The sequence below is a fragment of the Mangifera indica genome, chromosome 12 (assembly GCF_011075055.1).
Source record: "Mangifera indica cultivar Alphonso chromosome 12, CATAS_Mindica_2.1, whole genome shotgun sequence".
Classification (NCBI taxonomy): Eukaryota; Viridiplantae; Streptophyta; class Magnoliopsida; order Sapindales; family Anacardiaceae; genus Mangifera; species Mangifera indica.
Genome location: NC_058148.1, coordinates 10,627,547 through 10,650,439, shown reverse-complemented (window position 1 = coordinate 10,650,439; position 22,893 = coordinate 10,627,547). Strand labels below are relative to the sequence as shown.

At 31.3% G+C, this 22,893-nt stretch overlaps 3 protein-coding genes across 13 annotated transcripts; 2 read left to right on the top strand and 1 right to left on the bottom strand.

Annotated features, from left to right (window-relative positions):
• The first annotated feature begins 670 nt into the window (after nt 1-670).
• LOC123192547 lies at nt 671-3,790 on the top strand. The gene is made up of 9 exons (XM_044605132.1): nt 671-846; nt 942-1,003; nt 1,318-1,408; nt 1,691-1,777; nt 2,025-2,078; nt 2,277-2,461; nt 2,933-3,015; nt 3,138-3,238; nt 3,475-3,790. The coding sequence occupies exons 1-9, from the start codon at nt 799-801 to the stop codon at nt 3,685-3,687; spliced, it is 924 nt and encodes a 307-aa protein (XP_044461067.1). The 5' UTR covers nt 671-798; the 3' UTR covers nt 3,688-3,790.
• An 8,374-nt stretch (nt 3,791-12,164) lies between these two features.
• On the top strand, nt 12,165-15,197 carry LOC123192318 (dof zinc finger protein DOF3.6-like). 11 transcript variants are annotated; one of them, XR_006496856.1, is made up of 5 exons: nt 12,165-12,400; nt 12,604-13,486; nt 13,660-13,745; nt 14,182-14,257; nt 14,786-15,197. XR_006496856.1 is itself a non-coding variant. In XM_044604821.1 (3 exons), exons 1-3 carry the CDS (start codon nt 12,350-12,352, stop codon nt 13,689-13,691), a joined length of 966 nt encoding a protein of 321 aa, XP_044460756.1. In that variant the 5' UTR covers nt 12,165-12,349; the 3' UTR covers nt 13,692-13,957. The 11 variants fall into 11 exon arrangements, 2 of the variants coding, with proteins under 2 accessions (XP_044460756.1, XP_044460754.1); XR_006496855.1 differs by having other exon boundaries at nt 14,071-14,257; nt 14,364-15,197; XR_006496852.1 differs by adding an exon at nt 14,364-14,644 and having other exon boundaries at nt 12,167-12,400; nt 12,604-13,745; nt 14,071-14,257.
• A 4,678-nt stretch (nt 15,198-19,875) lies between these two features.
• Nucleotides 19,876-20,604, bottom strand: LOC123192056. The gene has a single exon (XM_044604525.1). It carries the CDS (start codon nt 20,602-20,604, stop codon nt 19,876-19,878), a length of 729 nt encoding a protein of 242 aa, XP_044460460.1.
• Between the last annotated feature and the right edge of the window lie 2,289 nt (nt 20,605-22,893).

Here is a 22,893-nt window from a genome sequence, read left to right as displayed (position 1 = left end):
TATTAACAACGATTTTCACTATCAAAATAATCAAATCAAGACTAATACTAATGTTACAAATAAAGTTTGGAAATAATTTTTTTTATACTCTACAAATAAACATTTTATTATCATGTTCTAATTAAAAGAGGTTAGAGATGGTAATTTCAATTTGAATTTAGGGTACTTAACTTTTTTCGACCATAACAGATAGGTGATTTTCTAATAGAATCGGGGACAAAGATAAAGATGAAAAACATCTTCACAATTAAGGACAGGTAGAGGACGAAAATATATGTTGTCCTTGTCTCCACCTTCGCACCTTTATATTAATATCTTCATTTATATTTTTATTGTACATATTAAGATGATTAACATATATTATTTATGATATTTAAAATAAGTTGGTTTAATTTTAGTTAATTTTATTATTTAATATATTTATATTATATTTAGAAAATACGAAGAAAAGATTTTTTTCAACAGATACAGAGATAGAGAGAAATTTTTTTTTTTGGGTAAGAGATAAAAAAGGAGCTTTTTACTGCAAAAAAACAGATAAAAAATTATTGTTATCCTCGTAATAAAAATTGAGGCAAAAAATAAGATATTTGACCCTACTTCTCCCGTTGATATCCCCAAAAGAGGTTATTTTGAAAAGTCCAGTTTTAATTGTGGTTAATTTTACAAAGAGAAAACCTTGTTCAAAAACCATAGTGGTGACGTGGCCCTCAATGCGAGCCACTTCCAACAGTTAAACAAATAACAGAGTTTGGAGGAGTAATTTCGTCGAACATTTGGCGTCAGTCGGAAAATAGGATGAAAACCAACAAGGCAACCGTCTTAACACTAGCTGAGAAATGCAAGGTCTGTGCTTACCTCTCAAAAATGTTATTCGGCTTAGCTAGTTTAAACTTTCACTATGTTAATTACTCAAAGATTAAGTTTAAAATTCATTGCAGAACATACTGGCGGCGAATTGGCAGGGTCAACTCAATACCATCAAAGCTGATGCCAAAGGAAGGTACCCGGTTTTGTTTCAACCCTTCGGTTTTTCTGTCTTGAATTTTACTTGTTCTGAGAAAATTAAGAAAAACTAAACAAGTTTTCAGATTTGTGTTGTTGAATTTGTTGAGCTTGAAGCAAGCATGAGATTATTTGGCATAGTTGGGAATGAGCTTAGTATTTAGAAAGCAGAGAGAAATACTAAAGTAGCAAATTTAATACATGGGTTTCTAGTTTTGCCTTTATTTGTTATGTTTTTTGAGCAAGCAAATGGATAGCTTGTTGAAATCTGATAAAAGTATACATTGCACTCTGCATGATTGATTGATTTAGCAAAGAAGACATATACACCTCAAAAGTCAAGTACATAATAAAGCGGGGAAGACCATACCTCTGGGTACCCGAAAAGGAGCTTCATAACGTGGTATGGCTTCTCTCTGTGCTGTTGTTTTGTTTTTCGTTTTTTGTTTTATTTTTTTCATAAATATACTTTTTTCATGTTCAAATCTATGTTTAACTGACAATCTTGAATTTTTCTTGACAAATATTTAGCAAAATGTTTGGATTCAATATGGAAATATAGTCATATATATGGACATGTTCAATGAACAAACCTGCAAAATCTCCTGTACTCTCTATACACTGTTTGGTTACTAAATTTTTCTTCAAACTTTTGGTTACTTTACCCTTTTTTGTTTTGATGCAGAATACAATTATTGATGAACGTGGTTCATTAGCAGTTGCTAGTCCTTTCCCAGGTCCTCTGGCTAAGTTACTTAGATCAATTAAAAAGGTTGGTGTTGATTTACTTTGTTCGTTATGCAAGATGTTGCTATATACTCACAAAAATTCTTTCCCCCTCCCTCTCTCGCTCCTATGCTATTTCAATCCTGTGAGAAAACTTCCTTTCAAAAGATACCATGTACTGTTGATATTGTATCCTTGCTTGTATAATAGTAAATAATTGAATTGTTGAATTAGTTTACCTGAGACAAGACAAAGTAATGGTCTACCTTAGTTGAATTTTGCTCATGATGCAGTTACCAACTCGAGTTGCTTTAAGTGGTGATGTAGTGCCTCTTAAAAATGAAAAGGTAAGCTACCTAAACATGACTTGAAACTCATGCTTGAATTGAACTAGATTTTTCAAGTCAATATGTAGATTCTAATTGTATGGATACCAGCATATGAAGGTGTATTATATTATACAATTTAATGTGCTGATTCTTGCCTTGTTTTATGATTACTGTGGTTAGAATAGATTGATTGTATCTGTATTTTTCTTGTTATAGGCCCAATTAGCTTCAGAAAGTCTTAAAGAAATCATTCTGTCTGAACAACGGGTGATCAGGGAATCCAGTTATACAGTTTCTGGTGTATTAAGTTCTTCTAACTTTATTACTGCTTCTCGAAGCGAAAATCTCAAGGAGCTAATCAATGAGGGAGAAAAATATGTGATTTATAAGTTTAATTTAAGGTAAAATCCATATGTGTGGACCAATTTCATCTGCTAATCTTTCTTTGCTCTCTGATCTGAATGTAAAAATATTTATCATTTATTTGTCTTTTATTTTGTTTTATCTTGAGAATCTATGTATTTGATTTTTTCTGGTTAAGTTGATATCACATTCTAGAAAATGTATTTGATTTTTTTCTGGTTAAGCTGATATCAAATTCTCGAAAAGGTATTTGATTTTTTCTGGGTAAATTTATCATATCTGGTTAAATTTATGAATACATGTAGTTGGTGACTGCAAAATTGAACATATTGTCAATAGCATATTGGCAAGAGTTCTCAAATAGTACACTTAATCCATTGATAACTTTCTGGAGAAATTTAAACTTTTGTGCTTCAACTTGTGGACAATTTTTTTGGCAAAAAAGAAAAAGCTGAACTAAGGAATCCAATATGTTGATGCAAATCTGACAGAAGTTCTTCATTTTTCAGTTCATGCATGTTTATTGATGGCAATGGGCGCAATCATGCAGTAGACTTGAAAGATGTTGAAACATGTAAAGCTGATCTGATAGGTAAGAACTGTTTCATAAAGTATTATCGATGTCTTCAGCAGAGTGGAATACCTATTGTCTTGGAGGTTATACTTTTTGACATTTACTAATAGAATTACATCTTGAATTTTGTTCACTTGCAGCACCTCTTTCTGCTAATCTAATCGATGGCATCAACCAAAGTGAAGCAAGGCGTAGGGCGTTGGTGCTTTTTTGTTTCGTGTACGCAAATACAAATGCAAGAGTAAGACACTTACCTAATTTATTAGTAAGCACTTGTTCAATCAATATAAGCTTCACAAGTACGAATGAAAACAGGTTTTATCTACCAAAATCATAGATGTTTGAAATATTGCAGTTGTGCTTTAGCTTCCAAATGTTATTCTCCTACTGTCAATGATGCCTTTATGCTCTCTGGTTATCACAATGGAGTTTCAAACTTGCTTTAATCTATATTTCTGAATATTGCATGGTGTGAAGGATGCATTTATGCTCTCTGTTGACCGTAAAGGATTTGACGTGCTGGGAAAGGTTCCTAATCTGGTAACTAAGGATGGAATTGGTGAATTTCAGTGGAAAGAGTTCAGGTTCACATTTAAAGAAGAGGCTTTCGATGTTGAAAGTTTTTGCCGTCAACTAGTGGAAATGGAAGAAGAGGTTGTCAAAAAGGTTTCAAACTACAGCGGTCTTTGATAATATACACATAGTACATCTATTTGTTTTGGTTCTTACAGTTAATCTTAAGGTTGTTTTGACAATTTGATATTGGTTATGCATAACGTAGTATTTGCTTTCACATTTTCTATTCCTGTATACCCACTACTAACTTTTGATAAATGATATGAAATGAATGGTAAAAGAAGGCAAACAAGATATCTGATTTGACTTAAATACATTAGTGCTATCTTTCGTAAAGATAACACGAAAAATGGGGAAGGAATTCGCATAAAATTGAAAAACTTTAAAAAAGTTGGAAGCTTAGTCAAGTTCCTCAATCTTGGGTTCCACCAGCAGGAGCATCGTCGTCCATGCCTCCACCCATGTTAGCACCAGCGCCTTGATACATCTTGGCGATAATTGGACTCCAGAGATGAAGACTATTGTCTTTGTCGAGATGTCACTGCAGAGAGAGACTTGATGACCTTCGGCGACAGAGAAAGAGAAATAGTGACTGGTTTCTGACATTAGAGAAGTTCGATAAAAATGAAACCTACAAAGAGAAAATATAAATTTTTAAAATTTAATTATAAATTAAAATATTAATTTAAAAAAAATTAATATTTTTTATTATTTTTAATATATATAATTAAATGATAATTTTATTATTAAAATTAATTAAATATATTAATTTTAATAATTTATAAATGAGAGTTAGAGTTCCCATATTTAATTGGTGGTAGCACGTTGGGTTTTTAATAAACCTTTGGTGTGGGAAAAAGCGTTTTGGCCTTTTTAAAAAAAAAAAAAAAATTAAGAAAACGTTATTTGGTTTAAAATTGAACACGTGGAGATCGTATGAACTGAGCCATTCTCTCCGCTAAAGTAGAATTGGGCCTTGGTGGGCCGAATTCAGTACGCATTAGATATGGCCTTGGTGAGCCATGAACTATTTTTTAGCCGAATTTTATGATTGGAAGATATGTTAATAATGTTCTTTTAATTGGAGATTTGATTGAGACAGTATATATTGATATTACACAACTTGCCAGGTATATCAATCCTGAATTTACTGATGATGTGTATGCTAGAAAAAGTTTTATATGGACAAGCTCCTCCAGCCAAAGAGGATGTTTGATTCAAAGTAATCAAATATTATTTCAATAATTTATTTTTTAATATTAAAATTATTTTATTTAATTTATCAGGTGGTAAAAAATTTTGATAATCTTATATTATCAATAGTGATATAACAAGTAATATATGAGGGTATGAGATTACCATATTCACCTTATGTATTAAAAAATTATCAAAATAATCTTGATTTTGTTATAATTCTATCCTTAAAAAAAATTACCTTTTTTTTCAATTGATATAATAATAACATAAATAATATTTTAGAATAATTATTAAGAATAATCTTTATGATATTTAAATAAAATAATATCTTAATATTCTTTTATTATATTCAACTAAACATAATAATTATTCATAATTATTAATTTTTATATAAATATATTTTTTTTTTAATAATAAAATATTATTTGAATAAAAAATACTAAAAGAAACTTTGCTAACTTTGGGATTTGAAAAATCTATAAGAGATATTAACAACGTATTTCTTTGTCACTTTATTAATAAAGTAAATCACTAGTTGACATCACTTTACAATCTTCAATATTGTCACTCAAAGAACCAGTCTCAATTGTAGTTTGAGTAGTTGATAAAAAGGTACTTGCTTTCTCACAAGCAGTTCTAAGTCCCTATAAATTTCTTTGGTTACCAGTCATATAGTTTTGGCCATAAGCCTGAGGTGGGTGGGAAAATATTATTTACTCAATAATATGGTTTATCTATATCTACAATTTTTCCCATCCAACTATAAAGCCCATCAGAAATTGGGCTGTTAATCCAACAATCCAACTGGGTTGATGCCTATTCCATGCTATCCCATCATCGCCTAAATCAACGGCAATGAAGGACCCTAATAGCATTGAACGGGCCCATTCAGCCCGACAACATTCTGATATAACTTCCATCTCTGGTGTGAAAGCTGGCACAATGAACTACAAAGCTGAGAGAGCTGGACCACCACCACCACCACCTCCACCGTATTCATCCTCTTAAAAAGCAACTTTAATTAATTGGAGTGATGTTGAAGTTGAATCCCACTCCTAAATAAATATTTTGGACTGTCCCTTGAGGATCTTCATGGGAAATGCACGTGAGCTCTATTATAACTCAATTAATTACTGGGGATAGCTCCAAAACTTAAGTGTCTTTTTTTAATCTTTCGTCTTCTGTATATCATCTGACCAGAGCCAGAGAAGGAAAGAAAGAGAGATGTGGGAAGGGAAGGTGACAGCAAGATAACAAATTAAAATGATAATGGGTGGCAAAAGCTGCAAAGCCAAGCTTCCTTTCCAACTATGTACAAGAAGGCTCTTCTCTTTATGCATGAAAATGAGTTAAACACATGTTCTGCCACACATTTATTAGATAGGGGAATTAGATTCCGACACCACTAACCTTAAAAAAATTTCACCTCTTTGCTTAAATTACATGATCTTTATAATTATTATATTTTGTCAGATTCAATTCATCTCTGTGTGGTAAGTTGCATGCATGATCTCTCTTAAAAAATATAAACAATTCTTCCTATAATTCCTTCAGTGCAGACAGTTTTTTTGCGACTGTGAAACCTTGCCCTCATTCGGGTTTTGTAGTTACGAGTCTTCGAAGAAGCATTGGAAAAGCTTTCAGTGATTAATAATACAATATCTTGTAGGCTATAGCTTTGTTAAATTTGGCTAAGTAGCTAGCACTTTCACCATAATTTTTATTTTTTATTAATTTGATACTTTTATGGTGTAAAAAGCCACCACAAAGCCAAAAGATTAGGTTCAATTATGTTGAATTGTCTACTGTGAGGTAAAAGAATATTGGGCAAATTTTGAAATATAAGGAATCCATAGGACAAAACATCTATGAAGATTGAAGCCTTTCACAAACAATTGTCTATGAATTAAGGAGCATAACTTCATAATTATATATTTATATGCATGAGACTGAGATCATTAATTAAGTTATCATTAATTAAGATCAAGCTGTAGATAATTGATGATTATGGAATCCATGGCTCCACCTGTTTAACAGTGAAAAAGCAAAGCGATAGTACATTATCCAAGGCCTCACTTTTCAGAGCACATGCATAACTGCTACTAAGGTAGAACCCTAAAAAACAAAAGATTCTTCTGTTCCTGGTGTCTGTGCTCAATTATTTTGCGATGACTATTCCATTATGACCTCACATATATGTTGAAAGTAATCAACAGATTAATCACTTTATATCTCACACCCTTTCTCTCTTTCTCTAGGAAGACCGGTTCACTAATGGAGAGTGAATCAAAAAAGTTCTTTTGTCCAAATACAAATAACATATTATTTTGATTAAGACTATGTACATAGCATTATATATGGTGATTTTTATATCTCAAATGACAAAAATATTTATCATGCTTTCGATATAACAATTGGTCCAAACTGGGGCAAGATCAATAGACACATGCAGCACACCTAGAAGATGGTGTTTGGACCACTGCTTCTTTGAAAATGCATGGAATTCCTTTTTCCTTTCAGACTTACAGTTTATCCGTAAACATCACCACTGTTTTCTTCTTTTCGAACAGCTATATCTACCTATAAAATATGGGTCAGATAGTTTTAACGTTAAATCTGAATGTTGAATTTTCTCATGCTTAGCGCCATGTGTACAGTTAATGGTTGCGTCGTCGAAACTTAAGAATCTTTGTTTCTTCAATTTATAATACAGATGAATAAAACGTTTTAATTGGATATAGAAACTTATATAAATGGATAAAGTAGTCTTAAATACTTAAAACTATTTTAACACAAAAAATGTGAAAGCGTTGTTATAGTCTTTGGTGGCTAGATGCGATTATATATAGGGTAAGATTATATATATATATATATTAAATATAAAAAATAAATATGTAGATATTATATTATCATATAATTAAATAATAATATTTAATTATATAATAATAAATAAATAATATTAATTTATATACTTAAAATAAATTTATGAAAATTGAGCTCAGCTCCTCTTTCCGGGGAACCCTCTCCAGCTTCTCCTGTATTTTTTAGGATAAACTAATATTATATAATCTGGAATCTCGAGATTGAACCTGATCCAAGTAATTTGTTTTGAAATGAGAATTCGGATTTAATGCATTAATTTTCTATCCGATGATTTTCATGAACCTTTCTTAATAATTTGTGGCTCGTAGAGCGATAATGCATCATCAGAACAAAGATTATAATGTAATACGGCGCCGCTTAAGCTCCTGCGGTCAATTGCACTCATTTTTATGAATATTTTTCTGATTCTTCAATAGATTTGAGAAATCTTGGTACTATTGAAAATATGTATTAATATAAGACTCAATAATTATGAATCATCACCCAATAATGCGGTCATTGGTCTTTAAATTTATGCTTCACACAAACCCATTAGAGGAGAGTGCCATTATAATTAGCTACTGTCGTAGTATTAACTAAGGCAAGATACGGTTATAATTAATTTTTATTAATTACCTTTGACCCAAAGATTGAAAAACCAGATCGGATCGATCAATTTGATCAGTTTAACCGTGATCCAATACTGTAGATAATTTATATAATGGATAAAATCGTTTTAGAGTAAAAATCGGACTGAACCGCGGTTGAACCGTCGGTTCACATCCAGTTCACGGTCAAACCCTATTGTACATATTACATAACATATGTGCTTAGATATCATGTATGTATACGATTATAATAAAATTATATATACATATTTTTTATATACATAATTTAGATATATAAATGATATGTTATTATGTAATTAGATAATTTTAAAATAAAGATAAAATAACACTTAATCTTATGATAACATATTATTTATAATTCAAATTATATATAAAAAATATGTATATATAACATTACTCATATTATTAAATGTATAATAACAACATATAAATAATGGGGTTATAGTACCGCCTCTAATCCTCTCAACCAAACGCATGATTATTAAATAGGTCATATGATTTTTTTCTTATCTAAAGTTTGATGTATCGAAAAGTTTGAAAAATTTAATTTTACATCGTCATTTACTTTTATTTGTAAAATCTATTTGATTTCATTATAAATTAGCGTTTTATCGTTTGTTAATATAATAACAAAAATATTATCGTCATTTAATACAAATTTTAATTATTAATGCATCTTTAAATTTATTAAAATTACAAAAGTATCTCTATTTATCAAAATAAAATATTAAATTTATTAATTTATCCCCCGACTAATTTCTTTTCCTGCCCTTCTTCAGAATGGTTCACAGGCCAGTGTAGATCATCATGACTAAGAGACTCTGTGTTGTTCTTTGACAAAATGGACTGATACAAGGTTACTTTGCGTTGTTTCTACTGTTACAAGGCTATTGGCTGAGGCAAAATTAGAATGATGTATTGTTTTATGGCTTAAAGTTAGGGGAGATCCATCTTTCTGGCATTATGAGTTAAAGGAGGAGGAGTTGTTATTCTTAAAGCTGATTACTCAGGGAGTGGTTCTGTTGGGTTGTTGTGATGGGTATTAGTTTAAGGGAGGAATGTGCTAGTATTTGAGGAGTTATTATTGTTGTTTTGTTTTGTTGGTCATTTGGTGTATGAATCAAAGAGTTGCTGGTTGTGTTGAATTTTGGGTGGATTTGTCTTTGGTTTGCATGAGATGAGATGCTAGTCCGGAGGAGGATGCTGAGACAACTCATTAGTGAAACGCTGCCGTTTTGGTTAAAGGAAAATTTCAGCTCCACGTTTCATTAAAATACAGTAGATATACCTTTTTTTCTTTCGTTAAATTGAAACCATTGAGATTCTGAAGAAACAGTGTTTTATCCAAAGAAATTCCAGGCGCTGTGTTTTCTTCATCTTCTATATGTCGATTTTGTACATTTTCAGTTTCTTTTTTTAGCTTTTTGATAATTCTAGGTATTTTATGAAGTTTTAAACTGTAGCAATTTCCGCCGAAATTTAAGCCTTCTTCCAAGTGGGTTATGATTGAAAGGATCAACGGTAGAATTTGATCGTGATCATTAGGAAAATATGATCTGACGGCATCAAAGCGTCAATAGAAGTCTGGGCCTCATGTTTCATGTGGGTGCCTTGCTGTGTGGTACTGCTGCTAGTGAGACCAACTTTTTTTCTGATGCAGCAGATGGATGAGAGAGATATATGTTATACATGATTTATTCTATTGATTAGTAAAAATATTAATCTTAGGCAGAGAGAGGACCATTTTATAAAGGAATGTAAATAATGCTATAGCTAGAGCCAGGGTCGGGCATAGGGAAAGACAAGAACCTTGCAAGAAGGTGACGTGGGACCTCATGAAAACTGACGTGGCATATAGAAAAGTAAAAATGCCCGGTCCCAAGCATCAGAATAGTCATTATAATTCAATGTATGTTATATTATATAATATAATTTTTATAAAAATAATAAAAAATATAATTAACACATTATTATTTTAAAAATATTATAAATATTATTAAAATTATTTTAATTTAAAATATATATTAATAAAATATATTATATTATAAAATATGTATTATATCATATAATATATTTATTATATTATACCATTTTAATACATATATATTATTCTTACTTTATCTTATATGGTATCACAACATATATATTGTTTATCTACACATATGGCGACACTACCACCCTCTCTTTTTTTTTTTTTTGTCTTTAGCCTCGGCCCTACTCAATATAATTGCCTTTAACCATTTATAAATAAATTTTATTGATTTTTAAATAGACGTATAAAATCTATAACATCTTGATCAATGATAAAGAAGAAATGGGTATAGAATTAAGCTTATAATAGAAATTAGATGCATGCATCTATTTTTTTTTTACCCTTTTCATTCTAAAAAATTAAAATATATAAAAGCACCACTGTATAATTCAATATAAAATTTTTTATTTTCTTATTTTGAAAAAAGATTCTTTCAATATAGAAGTTGACTTAAGTAATAAAGGATCAATAATTATTTGTAAACGTTTAAGGTTCAAATGACCTCAATGTAATGTATTACAATAAAATTTATCTTTGATTTATCTGATTCGTAGTTATGAGTTTAGATAGCTACAAATGTCTGAAATTTATTGCAGAGATTAAGAATACAATTCTTTGTATTATATTAGATAAAGTATGATTGTTGTGTATTTATTTATACAACCTCTATCATGTAAAAGGTGTATGGATCAAGCATTATCCATATTTGATTTATTCAATTCGTAATTATAGGTTTAGATGGTTACAGACCCTTGGTATTTACTGCAAGGGTTAAGAACACAATTCTTTGTATTATATTAGATCAAGTACGATTGTTGTGCATTTTTTTATACAACCTCCATCGTGTAAAAGGTATATGAATCAGACATTATCCATCTTTGATTTATCCAATTCGTAATTACAAGTCTAAGTGGTTACAGACCCTCAAAATTTGTTGTAAGGGTTAAGACCATATTTCTTTGTATTATATTACATCAAGTATGATTATTGTGAATTTATTTATGCAGCCTCCATCGTGTAAAACGTGTATGGATAAAACATAATCCACAATCAATGTGTAAGATATGAATATTTATGAAATTTTATTGGTATTTTGCTTTCCATTCTGCCTTGATTGGTGGAAAAATTGTGACAAGCAAAATCAGTCCTGGAATATTCTCCATTTTGTCAAATTAAATTAGTGATATTGACGGTCCAACGGTGTCAATTTTCTTCAATTTTAACAAATAAATTGTTCATTATTAATTTATAAAAATTAAATTGTTGATTTTTGATATTTATGAATCAAACATTACTTAGTAAAAACAATATGCCCATAAACATATTAAAATCTATTGATATAATTTTTAGGTTTGTTCATTAGAGTATGTTCCAACTTCACCTCGATCTTTTTAAATTTTTTATTTTTATCAATTTAGTCATTTACGTTAAGCCATAGATATATATAAAGACCCCTTTAAAATATATGCATTCAACTCTTTTCACAGTTTTGGCACAACACTGGCCACAGTTGGGTGACTGCTTGCTTGCTTTTGGCAGCCTGTTTCGTCTCGAATGGTGGGTGACTTTTTTATCATATATTGTGCAATCTCTTACTGGCTAAGTAGCAAAATTTCAGAGAGTTTTAGTGTAGACAGTGTGTATATTTATATTAACTTTTCATTCATGCATGCAAAAAAAAAAGAAAACCCCTAAGCAACAAAGGGACATTCGATTGTGACATACATCCACCAAAAACCAGCCCACCTTTTCTTTTCTTAATTACATAAATATCATTATCTTTTTTTGAGCACTGTAAAACACTATCAAAAAAAAAAAAGGGCTTACATGTTAAGAAACCAGAAATATTGTTTTGCCTAGTGAAACCCTAAAAATTTAATAAAACAAAAAGGGATAGAGAGAACAAAGAACAAATAAATAAACCCACCAGGCTCCTTTATCTTTTCCATCTCTTCCCTTTCTCTTTCTCTGCAACTCTCTTGTTTGATGTGATTCTCCACCATATCTCTAAGAACCCATCAAACTTTACAAAAAGATAGAAATCTCAATTACAACCATGGTTTTCTCATCCATTCCTGTCTATCTAGATCCACCCAACTGGCAGCAGGTAGTGTTTTCTTTTTTCTTTTATTTTCTCTTATTTTCAATCTTTATAGCTACCTGGGCTCTTCTCTATAAAAGCAAATTAAAAGATAAATAATATTCTTATCCTTTTTTAATCTCATCTTGAATATACCGAACACATCAAAATATTTATTTTGATTATTTGTCTAACTTTTGTTTTTTCATTTTTGCTTTTCAATTTTACAGCAATCAAATCAGCAACCTGTAGGAGGCAACATTGAGAACTCGCAGCTTCAACTACCGCCGCTACCTAGTTTAGCTGGCGGCTATGGCGGTAGTGGCCCAGGCTCCATCAGACCTGTTTCGATGGCGGAGCGAGCTCGAATGGCTAAGATTCCTCCACTTGAATCAACCCTAAAATGTCCAAGATGTGATTCTACAAACACTAAATTTTGTTACTTCAATAACTATAGCCTTTCACAGCCTCGCCACTTTTGCAAGACTTGTCGCCGATACTGGACTAGAGGTGGTGCACTAAGAAACGTACCAGTCGGAGGTGGCTGTAGAAAAAACAAAAGAAGTAAAGCAAGCAGCAGATCGAAATCACCTGCTGTAACTGGGGGTCAATCCGGCGGGTCTACCTCATCTACTACACCTGCTTCTACTCGTCGCATAGCTGATATCATCGGCCACATGCCACTTCCTCCCTCACAATTACCCATTTTGTCCCCTTTACATCATCTTAGTGGCTACAATTCGGGGAGTATTGGTTTGAATTTTGGAGGAATTCAAGCTCCTGGGGTGGCAACTGTTACTGGTGGTGGTAATAGTGGAAATAATGATATTGAATTTCAAGTTGGTGCTGCTTCAGGTGGTTGTGCTGGTGGTTCTTCTTTATTATCAGGTGGGCTTGTTGAGCAGTGGAGATTGCAACAGGTGCAGCAATATCCTTTCATTACTGGCATGGAACCAACGACTTCTTTATATCAGTTCGAGAGTGAGGGCACGGTGGCGCCTAGTAGTTATGTTGCCCAGCTTCGGGCAAAGCCAGTGGATTCTGGGACGACTCAATCGATAAATGTGAAAATGGAACAAAATCAAGGGATAAATTTATCACGAAATTTTTTGGGAATGTCAGGAAATGATCAATATTGGAATACCAGCAATGCATGGACAGATGTCTCTGGATTCACTTCATCTTCTACCGGCCATCTCTTATGATTTTTTTGTTTATCTCAATAGTTCTCTCAGAAAGAAACTCCACTCATCCCTCGTGATTTATTATTATTTTTCTTCTTTCAGTAAGGCCCTACCTCTCAAGATCAAACCACTAAAGATCTTAAGAAGTTGACATGGAAATTGGATATCAATGAAAGAAATTTAGAACGGTAGGTTTTTAATTAATCTTTAACTTTTTTTTTTTATTGGCTGCTTATTTCCCACTTGTATTAAATGGGTATGGTAAAATGTGTAGGCGTATGTGTTCATGGAGTTTGGTGATTGACAAGAAGGACTAAGTTGTTATAATGGATCAAATGAAGTTTTTTTGGGTGTATTTTGGCCTTGAAATGATATGTGAATTATGTCCAATTCTGTTCTATTGTGTTGTTATTTTTATGCACACTGCTATCTGTTCAGATGAGATGAATTAATCTCTTTGCCAAATTAGTATAAGAATGACATAAATCTTGTTGATAAATCGATTCATTTTAGATGTTCATCGTGAGGGAAATAAAGCAAACAAGAAGCCAAGAAGAATCTTGGATCATGGATCATATACAGTTGAAGAGTTTCTCTCATCTCATAAACCTTGTTTATTTGCAGCATTCTAAGAGAAGAGCTCATGTCATTTATCAAAGCCTCTGCAAAACAACAAAAGAGAGTTCAGTCTTCATCCTTGGTAAGTATAGTGGCTATCTACAAAATTTATTAGCATTATAACTAGTTTCATGAAATGTAATGACTCTCCCATCTCCTGCAACTCTTTCTCTCTGGCACACACACAGACATTTTGCAGATGGCCCCCATAAGATAGAGCTAGCTTAACAACGTACCCTTTAATAATTGGGCGCACGCCTTGCTTCTTTTGGCCAATACACTTAGCAGCTCTTGTGTCATCAACACACACTCAGTTCCTTTAATCATCCAATGGGCAATTTCAGATTCCAATGTAACTCTTAGTCTGGCATTGTTTTAGGATAATTTACCTGAGCTTAGTTATTTTTCACATATGCTTGATTACTACAGATTTTAATTCGAGAGAGAGAGAGAGACAAAAAACATAATGGTGAGTATGAATTTTCAATTACATGACTATCGGCTTAAGAGATGCACTTATTTGTTGCTTTGTTGCCTCGGGTGACGAAAATGATTGTGTAATTATAGGAAATTTGACCAAATCAGATGTACTTATTTGTTGTTTGTGCAGTGCAAAATCAGAATGTTTGTATGTTGAGATGGACAAGAAGACTGAAGACGCCGCTAAAGAAACGCCAAAATGCCACTAAAAACCATGCAAAAGAAGCCACATCGTTGGATTCTCCAAATTTATTTGTTTGCAAATTTCAAACGTAAGACCAGATCAACACAAGAGTCAAAAGTTGCTTCACTAGAAGAACAAAATTATCTGACTTTTTTAACCTTCTGTTTGATATTGGTTCCCTTGTTTACACACAGACACACAGACACACAGACACACTCATATATGCATAAATTATCGCAAAAAATTTCAGCCCATTTCTTCATATTTGTGATCATGATGTCACTGGAATACCTCTTATTGGTTAACAGCATATTAAATGAGAGACTGGAATCTGATTTTTTGGATCCGCTTTTGCAATAACCAAGGCTGTGTTCTAACAAGGAATAAAGTTATCAATAAACTGTCAAAAAAGCAAACTCTCTCTCTCTCTCTTTCTCTCTCTCAAAGAATGCAACAGTGATAGTTATATGTGGGTTATTTGGTCGGTTGGTTATGTAGTAATGAGGAGATAAAGATCCCGAAATTGTCGATAAAAATGGGGTAGCTCACAAAAAGAAAAGAAAAGAAAAAGAGATATATAATTGAAGAAGAAGAAGAAGGAGAAAGAGCTAGCTCGGAAATCCAAGCAAATTTGCTAGTGCTGTTATGTTGATGCCCACATGGTATGTGTTGGCGTGTGATGTTCTCTCAATTTCCAATGGCAGCTTTCACTTTTTTGAGACGTCATTGTTACCTCTCTCTGTCTCTCTTTAGATTCCAATCTATGCAAGCTCCATACTTTCTTCTCTAATTCTTAGTCTTCACGTTCTTCCACATGTGCTTGATTCTTTCACCATTTCTAGAAGCTTGATTGGCAAAATATGATTATCCGCTCAATGGATAGTTTAAACAGTAAAAGTGAAGAATTTTAAACATGAAAATAATTATTTAAATATTTAAATATTAAATTCTTAATTTATTTATTACAACAATTATAAAATTAATCATTAAATCTAAAATTTTATCTTTGTGGTAGGGTCAATTTAATCTTAAATAAAGTTTCCTTATTACATTAAAGAGTAAAATTAGGTTTGCCCATTAAACTATTCCATTCAAATTTGTGAAAGAAACGTGTCATTAGTTGATAGATATGCGGTGTTCTCACTAAAGTGGCTGCAATATCAGCAGTTGATTATTTGATCGATTGCTGTAACCATTCAATTAGTAATCATCAATGGAAGCTTGCCTAATGGAGCACTAATCTCGTTGATTTGTCTTCATTAACAGGATAATAACAATAATATTTAACTTAATCCTAAAAGAAAATATATATACACGTAATAATCACATTAACTCATGAGTCCCAAATAATTAATATTGTTTTATTTAAGATCATTTGTCCGGGATTTTAAATATAAAATCAAGGGTTTAAATCCCTTCTAATGATATTTATAAGTTAAACTTCTAATTTATTTATAAAAAGTTAATTACTAGGGTTTTATCGTTTAGATTAATCAGTTCAGTTTAAAAAGAAAATATAACTTAAGTGTTAATTTCTTTTATCAGAAAATTATTTGAGCAACCAAAATTAGTGGCATACCCAAATCTCTCTTTTCCTGTGTCTCCTGCAAACATTTTTGAATGCCTTTACTTCTCATGATTGAAGTTCATATTGTAAACAATTTTTTTATTACTTTTTGTTCATAATTTCTACTTTCATTTTTTTTTTAAGGAACACGTACGTTATATATGTTAGAAGCATCTTGTTTTCCCAGTTATGGAAGTATCCATTTTTTACAGTAAAAGATTTATCTCTATCTAAGTAAAATACATATCGGGGAAAAATATAAAGTAATTTTTGAACAATTTCAAAATTTATTTTCAAACTACGAAATATCTTAAATGCAGCTTTGTTATCCTTAAGCTAAGTATTAATGACACTAACTGAGCTGGGCACTGCTCAGTCATGTCCTGTAGTAGGCAAATGGTTTCCATTTATTTTGTCCAGAGTCTGTTGATTTTTATACTTGAACGGGGGTTTGAGTAATATTTTATTATTAAAATTAAAATATTATTTTAAAGATAAATTATTTAGAAGATTATTGAATGTAAATTATTATTATTATTATTATTATATTTAATAAAATTGAGTGAAAATTGATAAGTATAAATAATTTTTGTGTTAGATGAGAAGTAATAAAAAGAATACAAGTATATTATTTCACTTAAATATGTTTAAATATAATTATTTTAAAATATTTTTTATATTATTTGCTATATTAATTGAAAATAAAGTTATTTTTTTAAATTAATAAATAAAAATATAATTATAACAAAATGAATACTATCTTATTATAGTAATATTTGATAATAAGATTATTACTTATATTACTTATTATATCATAATTGATTATCAAAATTTTTTATTACTTATAAACTAAATAAAATAATTAAAATAATCTTTCTTTATCCCGAATCAAGCCTCTGCTAATATTAAATTTCGATTAAACTTTATTAACCAAGGCATTTCAATGTAAATATATATTAAACTGCAAGTAATTTTCGACAGGATGTCGATAATTTTTTTTAGCTTTACTTTTAAGTACGTTGGTGCGGCTGTCATTACTAAAAAAGGTAGTTGGTGATCGATGTAGACCTTAGTGCTAATTCGTGTAGAAACTGATGATGCCATTGGGATATTGATTATAGTTGTTAATTTAGAATTAAGATTGTATAATTATACGTTATTAATTAATTAATTAATTATTTCCCCACGACCTTTGACTGAGAAGATAAGTAAACACCAATAGAATGCCATGTATGTGCTTCTTAAAGTACCACTTGGCATGAGAGGCTAACTAGCAACTTCACAATTCTTAATTTGCTTTTATTGTTGTAATAATTGTTGCTTAATATTTATTTATGAGGGTATCCGAGGGTGTTGATGAAGCTGGTCTCATTTTTACTTTAAAGTTGATTGGATATGCCACCGGCTCTCTAGGAAGGTTTTTGTTTCGGAGAAGCATCACCACATATAATTTTTGTTTCTCAGCACAGTATACTTACCACTATTGGTGGCTACTGTCTTTTTTTTAAGTAAAAAATTATATTAACAAACCCAACGAGCCCATCAAATGATGGGAGGAAAAAACAACCTAAATTCATCCTTACAAATGAAATATAATTGAAGAAGTTATAAAATGACTAAGTTTGAAGAGACTAACTTTCTAATATTCTCCTCTTCAAAACTTATCATAATTCTTACTATGGTAGAGTTCAATAAATGAACATATATCGGTAACTTGCTATCTAATTATATTTTAATTTTGGGAAACTAATTATATAAATTACATTTTTTAGGGTTAATTCGATCCTTCATACCATAATAACAAACTAACTTAATTAAATATAATTTTACTTTCATCGTAAAGCTAACAATAAAACTCTAAACAATCAACCCTATTGATCTTTGTCTTTTTTTTTTTTGCACAATCTCGTATTGAAAACATGAAATCAAGTGAAAAAAAGCTTTACATTCCGACATTGAATTTAATCTAAATTAACTTAAAATTTGTTAATCCACTTCTAAAAACATTAAATTCATTAATAATGCTTGTGTTAATACAATTATTCATGAATTAAAAAATTTAAAACATAACTATGGAGTTGAGAGTTTGAGTTTAAATTTGATTATTGTTTTACTAATTAACTCATGAATGTAGTTGGAATGGAAGACGGTAGGAATAAATTTCACATGGGATTGGATGGGTTCTTAGTCAATATAAGAAATATAGGCAAAATACCAATGTATTTTGGCACTTAGTATAAGTTACTCAAATGGTGTAACTTTATACCAAATGGATAAATAGTCGGATAACACCTGAGTTTCATTATTTTGTGGGGTAAGTGCTAGAATTTAAGTAAAAATTAAGGAATTTTTCACTTAGTGTATACATATAGAAATTATGTAAAGTCTCGAGTTTAAAATTGATTAGATATATAAGAGGTAATTGTAAAGTTTTCATGTCAAGAGAGATGAAAATAGAGTCCATTATGACTCTGTATAGGCTCAACTCTGTAACAGTGCATGGGCCTCCGCCGAGCAGATCAGTGGGAATGTTAGTCAGAAAAATTTGGTGATGGACTTAGAAAATACAAGTCTAAACCTAAAGGAAGAAGGCCCGAATTCAGGCATTGAATGTCTTGGACCAAAATTAGAAGAGTCATCTATCAAATTTCATTTTAAGGGTCTCAATAATTATTTTATAAAAAAATATATGTATATTTAAATTAATTAAAAAGAAGTGGATTTATTCTTTTAATATACCTCATATATAAAGGAAACCATTTTCCTCTTAATACCCTTTGCTATTATTTTTTTCTATAATTGTAATTTGAAATCCTTCATGTTGTCATAATTAAAATTTTTTTTATGAGCTTAATGTTGAATCAAATGGTGAAAATAAAATAACAACGGTTTTTTTTTTTTTTAAGATTTAATTACACTACTGTTTAGTTTATAAGAGGACAATGATGGAAAAGAAATATAGTTTTAAAAAATATTTTATTTTCTTATTTCTCATCAAGGTTAAAATTGATTGGAATAAAAATTGTGCATATAAGAATTTGTAGATTTGACCCCAAAAAAAAAAAAGGGCCACTGGAATGATGGATGAATGAAAAACACTTAGAAATGAAATGAAATATAAGATATTAATTATATAATAAAACTATCCATATCCAAAATTGAAGTGAAATTTAAGGATTTAAGAATATTTAAGTATTACATGGCTTGATCGACAGTCAACTGCCTCAAGGAAATCTTATTGTGCCCACATAGCTGGCTTGATTAGTAAGTTTCAAATCAATAACATTATATATACTTATTTTAAGTATACAAATATATGTATGTTTATATGTCATCATATGATCGAGTGATTTTGAATTAAAGATAAAATAATACTCAATTATGTGATGACATATACAAATATGTATATAATTGTGTACCTAAAATAAATACATATAGGATTATTAGCTCCTAATAAACAAACCGATGGTCATTTTGAGAGGAACTTCACCAGGAGACAAGTTAGGCTAATGGTTGGATCGCCAAGAAGAATAGCTGCAATGGTTTTGAAGAAAATCTTCACCATCATGCTAAATTTGTTACCATTTCTTTGATTTCTATTCTTACGTTGAAGAGGAAGCTCCAAGTTCTGTAAAGTCAAACTACAATCATCCTGGCAAGCCCTATTCTCCCATCCCTCCAGAACCATTTCTTTGAAACAATTCACATGAATGTGATATTTGTTGCACTTGGATACATAAGACCACCCCCTAATTTTGGATACACTGCCATCAGGCTTTTTCTTGTTGCACCAATGGCACTTCGATAATACCTTTTTACAAAGCTCAAACCGAACACCATCAATGGGTACCTTGCAGGGCAATTTTTGGCAACAAGGATGCAAATCCCACCCGTTCTTTTCATTGTGATAGACAAAACCTTTCACAGTTTGACCACAGGCGTCACAGTATCGATAATCTTCACGAAAGTATTCCTGACCTGGAGGTTGATATAGAAATTTGAAGTCTGAGTTCTTGAAGAAGTCGTGGTGAGCAGTAGGGCTTGCGAACATACATTCTTCATGAAGCTCAAAGTTGCAGAGATCACATCTGTATCGTGATCCAATGCCTCGCTGCTTGCACCCATCACAGGTGTAGGGTTTTTCAAAGCATTTGAGCTGGAGTTCATGGTCCGGGTGGCTGGGGTGAATCTTTCCCATTTATGACTTTAAGAACTGATCTAGTATGTAGAAGATCAAGCTCAAGGGAAAAAGAGCATAAGAAGAAGAAGCGATATTTTGACGAACATCAATCAGCTTTGATCTTTAAATAGGCGTAATATAAGGAAGTAACACAGAATTTTCGCTGTCAGGAGGTAGGATTTTGATTGATAGCAAGACAGGAGTTTTCGCAGAAGCTGTAGGACAGAAATTTCCCGCAGCAGCTGCAGTTTTCGCTAGGATTCTTCCCATTACATTCTGTAGGGCTCACACGGCCAATGTAAGTTAACAAGAATCAACCTCTACGCAGCCTCAGCAATCAACAGACGGGTAGAGATAATAAAATCTGGGTTGTTTAATGATGTTGAATACTCTATAGGAAGCTGAAGAACAGAGGTTACTGGTGCCACGTGTCTTTCTAATATTAGCAAAATTAGTTGGTTTTGGGAATAAACACTGAAAATATTATAACGATTTTATTCCAATCCAACTACCCCCGGCAACTCCCAAGTTGTAGCTTTAGTAGCAAAATAGAGTTTCCGTGTATCAAATCTACTAGTGTAATTGATGCGGTCCGAAGTCCACTCTGGTTCTCGCGGAATTCCTAGTAGACAAAAAGAAAAACTACCCGGCCGCGTCGTTGTGTCTAAGAAGGAGAAAGTAGCCTTTGCTTTCACGAAACCCTTGAGAAACTTTCATTCTGACTTGTTTTCCAAGTTTATAAATTTTGGAAATTTCGGTTATAATTTCACCTTACCCATAAACAAGATAATCCTGGATCTGTTTCTGCAAGTTAAACAGTAAATGTTGAAGGGCACATTTTGAGATAGATTAAAAAGCCTTCGCACTAATTAATTAAGTCATTTAATCTAGCTTACAGAGTCACAATTTGATTGCTACTTCAAGCTTGTAATAAATATATGTAATAGTTATTAAATACTTAGGTTACTCTTCAAAGCAAAATTAATATTAATTGATTACCATTTACACCGTCAATTTATCATGCAAAATTAATAATCCATTATATAGACATTGATTGATCAAGAAGTATTTAATTATTTGACAGTAAAGTTTCGAGGATGCCAAAAATCAAATCCCTTGGTTTACCAAATATAACAGAAGCGGCGAGCCTGATGGTGTCTTCTTGCATAAAGTTCAGCCTTCCTTATCACTGAGTACTTCCGAAGTAGTAGTGTCGCTTCTTGAATTGGAAACGCAGTGTTCTGCAACGATAGATGACCATTAAACTTTGTAACATCAGCAAAATAACCCCTCCTCCTTGCTGGGATTTGATGTGAAAAATTTCGTATAGAAAAAAGAACCAAGAGTCTTAGATTGCCTTCCTCTCCCTTACAAGATGCTTTTTAAGGGTAAAATTATAAGGTCGATGCTGGTTAAAGGGTACAATACCTTATGGTTTTAAATGGACTAATATGTTATATCAAAACAACATTTACAGTAACATTATATGTGGGGATGATGTCAAGTGTGCTCTCTAAACCCCTCAACTGGAGTTGTGTTAATGTCAAATATTATATATTGAATATGAGTCAAAGACTTTGAGTAAATATAAACTAACCATCTCCCCCTCCCCTATGAAGTGCCTTTTAAGGGCAATACTATGAGACCAAAATGAGGTCAAGATAGATAATACCTCACATATTTGAGTAGTCTGTTAAATGCAGATCAAGACAACAATAACAATTGATTATTATATAATAAAATTTCTCTTTGATGAAACTCACAAAATGGTACCTAATGAATTGACAAATGAAGAATCAATGACTAGACACATTCTTGGTATAGCAGTCATAAGAGCAAAAACAATTATCTTTTAGATTACATTTCATTTTTATCTTATGTCTACATTAGAAAACAGTATTTTTTTATTGAATCATGACAAGATAATTACTCTATTCATAATGAAACAATATAGGAAATTATTGAATTTAAATTTAAATGTAATGGATTGTATTGTAACCAACATTTTCATTCCATAAATATTATGGATTATACAGAGGTAAGGGCAAGTAAGAAATCATTCAAAGAGACACAAAACATTCACTAAAACTCTAAAAAGCTAAGTCTGCCTTAGGAATTTCTTCTGTAAACAATATTAATACTCTATCAAAATACTTTTCTAGAGATAAATAACATAACATAAACTCTTAAATAATAGGTCAAATCACATTGACAACTCTCTTGTGTCTCATTTGTTTTATTATAACCTACCATTGATATAATAGATAATTGAATAATTCTATGGTTCCAGTCATTATTATTATAACT

Coding starts and splice junctions, on each gene's coding strand:
- LOC123192547 (XM_044605132.1), top strand. CDS start 799: ATGAAAACCAACAAGGCAACCGTCTTAACACTAGCTGAGAAATGCAAG. Junction 1,778..2,024: donor TACTTAGATCAATTAAAAAG/GTTGGTGTTGAT, acceptor CTCATGATGCAG/TTACCAACTCGAGTTGCTTT. Junction 2,462..2,932: donor ATTTATAAGTTTAATTTAAG/GTAAAATCCATA, acceptor TTCATTTTTCAG/TTCATGCATGTTTATTGATG.
- LOC123192056 (XM_044604525.1), bottom strand. CDS start 20,604: ATGGGAAAGATTCACCCCAGCCACCCGGACCATGAACTCCAGCTCAAA.
- LOC123192318 (XM_044604819.1), top strand. CDS start 12,350: ATGGTTTTCTCATCCATTCCTGTCTATCTAGATCCACCCAACTGGCAG. Junction 12,401..12,603: donor ATCCACCCAACTGGCAGCAG/GTAGTGTTTTCT, acceptor TCAATTTTACAG/CAATCAAATCAGCAACCTGT.